The 12700-nt window shown below is 41.2% G+C and overlaps 1 protein-coding gene across 1 annotated transcript; it reads left to right on the forward strand.

Annotated features, from left to right (window-relative positions):
- Window positions 12026-12376, forward strand: LOC104768071. The gene has a single exon (XM_010492007.1). It carries the CDS (start codon window positions 12026-12028, stop codon window positions 12374-12376), a length of 351 nt encoding a protein of 116 aa, XP_010490309.1.

Genomic DNA, 12700 nt, shown 5'->3' on the forward strand with positions numbered 1-12700 from the left:
CAGTTATTGGTTAAGATTCCTGAGGATCTTCAGCCTAACATGACCTTGGAAGCGAGACCAGTGAGGGTTCTCGAGAGGAGGATCAAGGAACTTCAGAAGAAAAAGATTCCTTTGATGAGAGTCCTTTGGAACTGTGATGGTGTAAAGGAGCAGACCTAGGAGCCATATTTGAGGATGAAGGCAAGGTTCAAGAAGTGGTTCGAGAAGCAGCCCGCGACTTGAGCTTGTCCAGCCTAATCCCAGGTGTAGTCCATGGCTGGAGCGGGAATGGAGAATTCCAGCCCATATATCTTGTTACTTGGTCGCGTAAGAGTGGTTGGTTGTGCGACTAAGTACCAAGATGTGGTGGTGTTCGGGATACGATTCCCCCCTCCCCAGGTTGGTGTTTAAAGAGGAAAGTTCTTGAAATGTAAGATTTCAAAAAGAGGAAAGTTTCTAAAAGTGGAAAATTCTAAAATTGAAAGTTTTATGGGAGTTAGAATTTGTCCATTTTTAGTGTTTGAGAGCCTGGTGTGGCTTGTGTGGCCTTCGTGGCGGACTGTTGAGTCATTGTGTGCCTGTGTGTGGAGGTCTTTTTAGACATTGTGGCCTTTGTGGCGCGCTATTTAGCCAATTGTGTGGCCTTTCTGGCGGGCTATTTAGCCAATGTTGCATGTTTAGGCGGTCTTTCGGAAACTGTGGTCTTTGTGACGCTCCTTCGGAACATGTGGCATGTTTAGGAAATTCGTCGGGATGTGTGGTCTTCGGGATGTCTGGTCTTTATGACGGTCCTTTGGGACGAGTGGTCTTTGTGACGGTCCTTCGGGACGAGTGGTATTCATGACGGTCCTTCGGGACAAGTAGTATTTGTGGCGGTCATGTTTAGGACATTTGTTTGGCCTTTGGTGGCGGTCTGTTTAGACATACAACCATTGTGGTGGTCCTGTTTAGGGACTTTGTTGTCCTTTGCGGCGACCCTTCGGGCATTTTGATGATCCTTGTGTGGTCATGGGATATTCCAGTGAGGGGATATGTGGTTGGTAGCCACGGAAAGGAAAAGTTGTTAGGGATATGGGTCAGACGTGTTCAGAATTGTTTGCTCTTGGGACAATTGGTCCTGAACGACTTTTGGGGGACTTTATTTCTCCTAGTACTACTATATTCTGAGACTTGTGGCTTGAGAGTATTGTTGGTATATTGACTTCGCATGAAGATCTGGGGGCACGCTGTAGGGTGGCAACCAGAGAGATGAACAATGGACTTCCTTATATAGTATGGCATGCAGGCTTAGGCTCGATAATGAGTCAATAAAACTCAAGGTCGAGACCTGTGAGTAAAGGAAAGTCCAAAAAATGAGAGCAAATAATGCATGAACGTGATTTTATCCCCCAGAGGTTACCTTCGCAGATCGGTCAGAGGAGTGCGGGTCGTGGAGACGGTTGCACGGGAGTCTTTTGCTGATGGTTGTTCAAGATTCGAGGATGAATCTATGTTAGTGGGGAAGAATTGTAACATCCGCGAACAAGAATCATAGTTTGGGACGTGCATCAATCGATGCAGGTGTTACATCGGTTGATGCAAGGCCGGTTTGGTCGCAAAGCGAGTAAGTTAAACGTTGTGTTTTGGGGATAGAGAAACCCTGAAGTTGTGTATAAAAGGAGAAACTCGAGGGTTTCGCCAAGTTTGGCTGTTTTTGGTGAAAAAGAAAGAGAGAAAGAAGTTCTTAAGCGTTCTTGAGAGTATTGAGAGATTTGTGGCTGTTCTTGGAGAGGTCTGTAGTTGGGATCGTTGTAGGAGCTTGCTGGGAGTTCACGACCATGGTTTATCTAAGCTTGAGATTCTCTGAATTTTGTTATTTATTCGTTATGTGGTTGAATCCTTGGCTTGTTAGAGTGTTTATGTGTCACTTGAGGCTTTGGGAAGCTTCTTTTTGGTTTTGGATCGTATTTTGGTGGTTTAAGAACAGAGATCCAGCAAGGATCTTCGAGGAATAATCGGTTGATGCCATGTGGAGGCGTGGATCGATCCAATTAGGGATTTCGTGCAATGTCGAACATGCATCGGTCGATGCAGTGTTGATGTTGGTCGATGCAAGCTTGTGTCGGTCGATGTGACCCCTGTTGGTATCGGACGATGCATAGGTTGGTTTCGGTCGGTTTCGGTCGATGTAGATGTCTTGCTTTGTTGTTTGTTTGTTGATTGTTGTTTGATGGTTATTTCAATTGCATGTGTGTATAGCTTAGTAGATGAGAGGATTTCCTCACTGAGTGTTTATAAAATACTCACGCATCTCATATTTTCAATAGTGCAAGTAAAGGCAAAGTGTGATCGTGGAATCAAGGCAATGAAGAGGAGGATGTTTTATTGGCTCATTGATGTGGTCTGACTTCTGCTAGGTTGTTAGAGTTGGGTCATTAGAACATTTCTAAGTTTCTGGTTTGATGTTTTATGATTTTGTTGGTTGGATTATTATTGCAATTGAATTATTGGTTATCATTTATTGGTTATTGGTTTAATGGTATCTATTGGTTATTTTCCGTTGTTTGGTTTGATTGTGGTTGAGTGGCTAGTTGGTATAGGACCACTAGTTAATTAATTATTATTATTAAAATAAAATCAAAAGTAGATCGGGTTGTTTTAATAGTGATTAAAAGTTTGTTTAGTTTTTTTTTATGTGTTCTAAGTTCATGTCAATCGCCCATTTCATGAAGTTTATGCTTTTCCTTTTTTTCGTCAAACAAGTTGATGATTTCCTAAGGTTCTAATTCTGGAAAAAAAAATGGGTTTGAAGGCTGCTACACTTGACTTTGAGGATAACTGGATAAGAATCTAAAAGAAGAAACCAATAAGGAAGGATTCGGCTGAGGAGAAAGATGATGTGAAGGTTATAGACAATAAGGAGAAATAACAAAACTGGTGGGAGTCAAAGCTTGAGAAGGAGTGAGTTGGTGCTTTGCTTTGTATTAGCAGACTGTTTCATTATATTTTACTTCTCAGACTTTTGACGTTTTGTCACAACTTGGTTTTAATTTTTCATACTTATGAATATGTTTGGATTCATGCCAACCTCTTTGGAATTCAATAAAATATTCTTTTCATAATTTTTCTCCTAATTTTGTTAATATCAAGGATTTAATAAGTTGATAGTTATTTGGTTTACAAATTTTGCTAAGCTTGGTTTTCTTGCCTTTTATGAGTTATCAAATAAAGTTTTCCCGAATATCTGGATCATACTTTTTGATAATGCAGCTATTAATTCTCAATGTTAACTTATCTGTTATTCAATGTTAAATTTGTTTTTGGTAAGACTAAATGTTAAATTTATGAAAAGAGATTATTAACTAACATGTTGTTTGACGGTTACAGTCTATATATAATACTTCCACTTTTTACTTTATTATAATATAGTCTTCATGCGAAGTGAAGGAAACTATATAAATTATTATTAGCAGCTAAACAAATACAGTAAATGAATAGAAAACTTAACTACATATATTTTATCGTAGAAATCTTCGAGCGCACAAATATAATAATTTTTTATAATATCAAAAGTTTACAATATTAGTAACATTTACACTTCTTAAAAATATTTAAAATTTAAAGGAGAGCGTTTTATGCAGTCCCGTACCGAGAATTGGTTTTTACCCAAAAATTGTTATTAAATATTTCAGAAACAATAAATCAAGAACATTTTTCTTTATAAAAAAACCACGGGTCAAATACATAAAATATATGTAAAACATGTAAATAATAAATTCAAAATATAAAGAAAATGAACAAAACTTTAAACATTAGACTCATACTATTTGTAATTTAAAGAGGTATAGAACAGAAAATATATATATATATATATATATATATATATATATATATATATGATAAATTTTAAGGACTAAACCCCCGAATTTTAAATATTAGGGGTCAGCTAACCTCCTAACTTTTTTCTAGGTCCGCAGTTGGTTATATGGTGACACATATTGGGTTTATATGGATAGAATTTTAAAATATTATTAATTTGATGCTATAACAAGGATAATCATTATTTTATTATTTTGCTAACACCATCCACATTAAAATATTATATATATTTAAAATGATTTAATTATGATTATATAAAAAACAAATTGGTGGCAACTTGTCCTGTGGGAAGGTTGTTAAAGGGTGAGGACCAGGGTTCGAGGAACGCTTGGCGCACAAATAACCTACTGGTGGATTAGGATATCCACAGTGATGGGTTAGGATCGATGCCCTGCAGAGCCAGCTTGAGGTCCGTTGGGCGGCTAGCAGTGAAACTAGTGGGGTTCGCGGGACGGGTTGTCACAGTTAGAACTAGGTTTGGGCTTAAAATCATCCAAAAATCAGAACCAAATCCGATCCAAAAATACCCATAGAATAACATATCGATTTTTTTTTCATTACTTTTGGATATCGGATGATATCCGATCCGAACCAATATCCAATAGATATCCGAATATAACCTAAAATATAATAAACAACTTGATAAGAATAGATATACACACCTAACTATATACGATATACATGAACTGAAGACACTCCTATATCTACGTTATTTTTTACTTTCGTTTTGATTTTTTTGCATTGACAGAGTTTTATGGCTCACTTTAGATGTTAGTACGTCGCACTTTTATGTATTAGTATGATTTTATGTTATTTTGAACTTTGAACTTGTTATTTGCTTCATTTTATTTCAAATACGCGGTTAGTATGATATTTTAGATACAATCGGATTAAAAATATTCAAATAAAACCTTATCCAATAATTTTTGGTTTAATTTTGGTTATCGACAATATATCTAAACTGATCCAAAATCCGAATTATCCTAAACGAAACCAATCCAAATTTTATAAATATCTGAATGGATGTTAGAGCCAATATCTAAAAAAATCGAAATCTAAAATAGTCGAACCGAATCTGATCCGATATCCGAACACCCAGACCTAGGTTGGAGCCATGAAAGTGACCAGACCAACCAAAGAGAGTTTGATCCAGAGGAGGCCCATGGAGAGAGGTACGTTAGCAACCAGTGAACGAGACATGTTGAAACCGAACAGAGCTGTTTCAAGAGAACTTCGCAAGATTGGCCATCAAAGACATGAGGAGTTAGTTGCACCCTGAGAAAAATAGCTGACAAAATGTTAAATACAAAAATAATTCAGGGACTAAGAGTATATATATAATAGAATTCCCAAACCGTCGGTTTAGAAATTCCTCCACCTTCACCAAACCACTGGTGGTGTTATCGCCGGCGTTCTGCAATAGTATCACCGGAAGTAGAAACAGAGGAAAATGTATGGAGACGCTACAAACTGGAATGAAGATGAGTATAGAGAAGCAATACTGAAGGAGCGAGAGGTACGGACGCATACAGTATTCAGAACCGCCTGGGCTCCTCCTGTTCCGGCGAGAAACCTTAGAGAGAAAATGAGTTTCTGTGTTTTCAAACCTCTTTCACAGGTTTAAGTTTCTATTTTGCTTAAGGGCAAGCAAAGGCTAAGTCTGGGGGAGTTGATATATCATGGTTTTTACGGTTTTTAACCATGATATAAGTGTGCTTTTTGAGTCTTATGATTTGCTTTCTAGGATGTTTTTGAGTCGTGACAGGTATTCTAGGATTTTGGCACGGATGGAGCGAAATTGAGCAATTTGGATCGTTTTGGAGCATTTAATCAAAGAAGTCAATTTGGAGTTTGGTCAACTGACCAGTGCCGATCGACACTGAAGGAGCATCGATCGACACCCAATCCAAACCGACGACTATAGCTTGAAAAATATTTGTAAGTATATTGATTGATCTTAGCGCCATTAAATTATCTTTAAGGACTATAGTTTGAATCCTTCGCTTAGCTCAAAAGGTTATGAGTCCCATTTTAGGACCGCACCCTCCTACTTCCTTGCTAGAGGACTAGCAAGATTTAAGTTTGGGGGTCTGATAACTCTCTAATTTACATGTTTTTAGCTTCCCTTTTTGTCCCTAATTTGCATTGTTTTTACCCTAACCTTAGCATTTTAGGTCATTTACTGTAGGAATCCACATTTAGGCCATTTAGGGTATTGCATTCTTGCATTTGCATATTTTGGATGAAAACAGCTGCTTAAGAGCCAAAAATAGGGAGAAACAAGGTCGAATCCGAGCAAGTACCCAAAGGAGCTATGGAGCAGGAAGAACAGTCTGAACACCAACCCGATCGAAGAGGATCTAAGAACAGAAAGAACAATCCGAGGACCTACCCGAAGAGCAATCCGAGCACATCCTAGTGCACCCCATCGAGCAGACCCTCGGGCAGGACTGGGAAGCTAGGGTTAATGGGTTTCCATATATAGACCCCCTCTTCTTCCTCTCGCCCTAGCACGCCGCACACCCTCAGAACCGAGAGCGAGAGCTTCTGGGAGAGAAACTGAGCGACTCAAAACTCTTTTCCACTTTTGTTAGGATTTAATTTCATTTCTTTTTGCAATTTCGATTCTATACTCTTCTACTCTACTCTATTTTTAATATAATGCAATTTTCTTTTATCTATGCTTTTGTGTTTTCTGCAATGAGATCTGAGTAGTGTAGTAAGGTTTCTAAGGATGGGATAGACAATTTTGTGCTCTTGATCGGTTAGGATGTCTTAGCTTTGATATTTGTGTTTTATAAATTCCCTGCTAGATTGGTGTTCTCAATGCTATCAACAGACCGAGAGGTTGAGATTAGATCTAAGGCGTTTTACCACCGAGAGGCGTAGATGAAATGCTTGAATCAATCATTGCTAGAGATTTACTCACTTAACCTAAGAGATTAGATGAGTAAGGGGTTTATGGACAATAATGAATCGGTTTGTATTGCCTGCTTGGCCATGTTTCTCCAACGAGAGTTGGGTAGGGGAGTGATTAAGGTTGATTGTTTCTACCACGAGAGTGTTTTAAAAGATTTTAGAGATTCATTGTCTAGGGAATATTTGCTTGAGGCATGTAAGACATCTGTATCGGTCAGGAAAATTTAGGAGTCGATTACCCCATCCTTAGAAGCTTTCGTATTTTAATTGTTTGCATTTTCTTACCTTACTCGATACCTTACCCGAACAGGTACAAGATCACCTGCTTCGAGCATACCTTCGAGCTGTTCTTGCTTATCTTGCTTATTCGATCACCCCACCCGATCATGTACTCGAATGCTTGCATCGAGTGCTTAGGGTGTGTGGTTCCTTGTTTATATTTGCTTTCTGTTATTTATTTTAGGATTGTTAGATCAAACCCAACTATTGCTTGGTTTGACTTGCATAGTTCTGATTGCATCTTATCTGCTAGCATAACAACCGTTTGGATTGATAACCCTTTATACTATAACTGCATATGGAATTGATACCTTGGGTGAAAATCCTGTTATCAATTTGGTGCCGTTGCCATTTGGTTGATTTTAATTTGCTACGTTTAGGATTTCGGCACTTGCTAGATCAAGTTCTATTTTCCATTTTGGTTCGGTACTGTCTTGTTTACATTCATTTTTGCTTGTTCTGCATTTCAGGTACGACCCGAGTACCCACCCGACCCGTCACTCGATCACCTGGATCGAGTTGACCCTCGTGTACTCACTCGGTCAACTGTTTGTGCATGCAAACATGATCTAAAGGTAGCCAACACCTGAGTCCTTTCATCGACAACATCGACAGATCTAGGCTACTATGTCAACAACAAGTCCAGCAACCACAACCACCAACAATTGAGGAGGAGATAAATAATCAGAATGGTTCACCAGCTCCTCAAGAGAGGACCCACATAGGAGCGGGAGATGCTGCATCTAATCACACTCAAAGACATGGCATTGTGCCACCTGCTGTCCAGACCAACAACTTTGAGATCAAGAGTAGTCTCATCCAGATGATACAAAGCAACAAGTTTCATGGTATGCAAATGGAGGACCCGTTGGATCATCTAGATGAGTTTGATAGGCTCTGTAGCCTAACAAAGATAAATGGTGTTAGTGACGATGGATTCAAGCTCCGGTTTTTCCCATTCTCTTTGGGAGACAAAGCACACATCTGGGAGAAATCACTCCCCAAGGAGTCCATCACCACTTGGGAAGCGTGCAAGAAGGCATTTCTAGCCAAATTCTTCTCCAACTCCAGAACCGCAAGGTTGCGAAATGACATTTCCAGCTTTGTTCAGAAGAACAACGAAACGTTCAGTTAAGCTTGGGAACGTTTCAAGGGATACACTACCAGATGCCCTCATCATGGTTTCAACAATGCTTCATTGCTAAGTACACTATACAGAGGAGTGTATAGTGTACTTAGCAATGGTAACTTCCTCAACAAGGATGTCGATGAAGGCTGGGATCTCATTGAGAACTTAGCTCAATCTGATGGGCATTACAATGAGGAGTATGATCGCACTATGCGATCTACTGGAGAGGAAGACGCCAAGTACAAGAGGGACATGAAATCCCTCAATGACAAGTTGGATAAGCTCCTAAGCCAGCAACAACATGTTCATGCCATCTCAGAGGAAGAGCAGTTTCTGCAACAAGATGGGGAGACAGCTCAGCTAGAGGACATGAACTACATCTATAATCAAAGTGGTCACACAACAAGGACTAGGACCTACATCCCAACTAATCAGACTATCAGCCAAATACCTTCATATAATTCCTCATCGCTAGATTTTCTCTCACTAAGGCACCAAGTCCTGTCAACTCAGAAGACCGATGTCGTACAAATAACTACAAGATTCGATGATCTTGCCTGCCGTTTATCAGCCAATTTCAAGCAACTACATAACAAGTTTGATGCCTTAGGCTCTCGAATCCAGGTGCTTACAGATAAATCGACCTCAACTTCCAAAAGTCAGGAATCTGCGCTTGCCATAGCCCTACGGAGTGGACGCCAATTACCACCTCGGACGGCACCACCGCACATTACTGAGGACAGCAATGATTTAGATGGGGAGGATCCCCGTGAACCGCCCACTCCTGCTCAACCACCAAACCATTCTCCAGAGCAACCCGGCCCGACACCCGACCACACTACTTGGATAGATGATCGGGTTGACACCTCGTTCACTCCACCTCCTGCAGACAAACCAGGATGAGAGAAACAGAAAGAAAGAAGACTCATCCCTTCATCTTACAAGCCACCTTTGCCATTCCCTGGACGATTTTGCAAGGAACTTCTTGAGAAGTATCAGGCATTGTTTGAGAAACAGATGCAGGAACTCGAACTTTGCATGCCTCTAATGGACGCTTTCACCCTGATACCTCCTTACCATAAATTCCTGAAGGATGCGGTGATGGAGTGGATCAAACAAGTGCAAGGGATGGTCATACTCAATCACGAATGCAGTGCTATAATCCAGACGACTACTGCACCTAAGAAACTGAGCGACCCGGGGTCGTTTACTTTACCTTGCTCGATTGGACCTTACTATACAGTTTGACATTCGGGAAACTATGAAAAAACCTACAATAGCAGGGCAAACCTGCTGGATAGAGGAGTTAGAAAAACTGCGTGAAGAGGCGTTTGAGGAGATTGCAATCGGGGATTGTTTATACACAGCACTAACATATGATAGTAAGGAGGGATTCGTACATCAAGAAACAGAGCTCTACAAGGAAATGCTTGATACCTATCGGGAAGTCATCGAACCGGAGCTAAGTGAAGACATAAGGGAAGCTAAAAGAGAGGGGATAATGCTCGAAAACGGAAGCTTGAACAAGTCAGTAGGCACCTCCTACGTCATGTCGTGCAGTTGCTCAACACCAGTCCACCCGATCACCAACCCGGTGGCTAACACGATCCCTTCATCGGGTAAGATGATCGAGCACAACTTTGAGCCGCAACTGCGAACCACTGATGATTGGTCTGAGTCAAAGGCGCCTAAAGTGGAACTCAAACCTCTTCCATCTGGGCTAAGGTACGCTTTCTTGGGACCTGACTCAACTTATCTTGTTATTGTTAATTCTAGCTTGCCTGAAAAAGAGCTGAAATTGCTCTGCACTCAGTTGAGAAATTATAGAGGGGAAAGAGGCTACACTCTAGACGACATCAAGGGTATATCCCCTGATCTCTGCACCCACCGGATAAACCTGGAGGATGAATCATACTCTAGTGTAGAACCTCAGCGCCGGCTAAACCCGAACTTGAAGGAAGTGGTGAAAAAGGAAATTCTGAAGTTGCTCGATGGTGGAGTTATCTACCCCATCTCTGACAGCACTTGGGTGTCCTCGGTGAACTGCGTTCCAAAGAACGGAGGAATCACCGTCGTCAAAAACGAGAAAGATGAGCTAATTCCCACGAGGACTATAACAGGTCATCGGATGTGTATTGACTATATGAAGCTTAATGCAGCCTCTAAGAAAGACCATTTTCCTCTGTCCTTCATAGAACAGATGCTGGAAAGGCTCGCTAACCACCGCTACTACTGTTTTCACGACGGGTATAGTGGATTTTTGGAAATCCCTATACACCCCGCTGACCAGGAGAAAACGATGTTCACCTGCCCTTATGGTACATTTGCTTACAAGAGGATGCCCTTCGGTTTGTGCAACGCTCCCGTAACCTTGCAAAGATGCATGACGTCCATCTTCTCTGATCTAATTGAAGAGATGGTAGAGGTCTTCATGGATGACTTTTCAGTATATGGAGCCTCTTTCTCATCTTGTCTCTCAAACCTCTGTAAGGTGCTCAAAAGGTGCGAAGAAACCAATCTAGTGCTGAACTGGGAAAAATGCGAATTTATGGTTCAGGAAGGAATAGTCCTAGGCCACAAGATGTCAGAAAAGGGGATAGAGGTTGACAAGGCTAAAATAGAAGTGATGGTTCAACTGCAACCTCCTAAATCGGTGAAAGACGTCAGAAGTTTCCTAGGTCACGCAGGATTCTACAAGCGATTTATTAAAAACTTCTCTAAGATCGCCCGACCGTTGACACGACTCCTCTGCAAAGAAGCAGAATTTATCAACAACAAGGATTGTTTAGAAGCCTTTAACAAGATAAAGGAAGCCTTGGTGAGTTCACCGATAGTTGAAGCTCCTAATTGGGATTATCCTTTCGAGATCATGTGTGACGCATCAGATTACGCAGTAGGGGCTGTATTTGGCCAAATGATAGATAAAAAGCTCCATCTGATCTACTATGCCAGCAGAACCATGGACGATGCCCAGACAAGGTATGCAACAACTGAAAAGGAACTCCTTGCTGTAGTTTTTGCGTTTGAGAAATTTTGGAGTTACTTAGTCGGATTGAAAGTGGTTGTTTACACAGATCATGCTGCCCTAAGGTACATTTACTCAAAAAAGGACACCAAACCCAGGCTCCTCAGATGGATAGTTCTTCTGCAAGAATTCACCATAGAAATTCTGGATAAGAAGGGAATCGAGAACGGAGTGGCAGACCATTTATCTAGAATGAGAATTGAGGATCCACTTCCAATAGATGACTCGATGCCCAAAGAGAGGCTGATGCACATGGACTTCTTCGAATAAATGAGCCACACAATCAGGCACACGATAGCTCACTCGATCCTTGAGTCAACAGGGTTGATCGAGTTCATGGCAATCGAGTCGGCTAAGTTACCTTGGTACTCTGACTTCGTGAACTACATGGTTTGCAGGGAAATTCCTAAGGACTACGATGCTCACAAAAAGAAGAAATTCATTAGGGACATCAACAGCTACTATTGGGATGAGCCTTACTTGTACAAAAAAGGGACATATGGCCTGTTCAGACGATGTATAGCAGAGGAAGAAGTACAAGGAGTACTAGAGCACTGTCATGGGTCTGACTATGGAGGTCACTTCGCTACTTTCAAGACCGTCCAAAAGATACTTCAAGCTGGTCTCTGGTGGCCAACCATGTTCAAAGACGCACTACAAGCTAGATGATGCATTATGGGCCTACAGGACAGCCTACAAAACACCAATTGGGCGAACTCCCTTCCAGCTTATTTATGGAAAAAAACTGTCACCTACCAGTTGAGATAGAATATAAAGCGATATGGGCAACCAAGCTCCTGAATTTGGACATAAAGACCGCTCAAGAAAAAAGAGTAATGGATCTCCACGAACTCGATGAAATTCGGTTAGAGGCTTATGATAATTCGAAGATCTACAAGGAGAGAACCAAAGCCTTTCATGATAAAAAGATCCAACATAAGGATTTAAAAGCTGGAGACAAAGTCCTTCTATTCAAATCAAAGCTTCGGCTATTCCCCGGGAAACTCAAGTCGAGATGGTCAGGACCCTTCAAAATTAAGGAGGTTATGCCTTATGGAGCAATGACTTTACTCGGGAAAAATGGGACCGAGTTTACCGTTAATGGGCAAAGAGTGAAGAAATACATGGCGAATGAGAACACAGAGGTGGGGGCATCTCTGTATCTCACCGATATCGCACCAGTCTGATCAGAATCAAGAGTCAAGCTTAGTGACTATAAACAAGCTCTCTTGGGAAGAAGTCCCAATGGCAGTAGTGTACATATAACTAGCATTTCTTCTTTTTCAGTCTTTTCCCTCCTCAGTGTTCCCGATGACCTACGCGAGCACTTACCCGATAAATCCCTCGGATGCTGGTCCGAGCAAGTCGTTCGTGCGTATAACCGAGCTCTCTGATGAGCAAATCCCGACACCTGTTGAAGCCGGTGGCGACCCTGGCTACACGTTGGCGAGTATGGAGGCTGCTACAACCTCCTTCTTCACCAACCCATGAGGTACCACATTCATCCACCT

This window comes from Camelina sativa, chromosome 19 (genome assembly GCF_000633955.1).
Source record: "Camelina sativa cultivar DH55 chromosome 19, Cs, whole genome shotgun sequence".
NCBI lineage: Eukaryota > Viridiplantae > Streptophyta > Magnoliopsida > Brassicales > Brassicaceae > Camelina > Camelina sativa.

What these genes read in the sequence shown, in the direction of transcription:
- LOC104768071 (XM_010492007.1), top strand. Translation starts at nt 12,026, where the DNA reads ATGGATCTCCACGAACTCGATGAAATTCGGTTAGAGGCTTATGATAAT.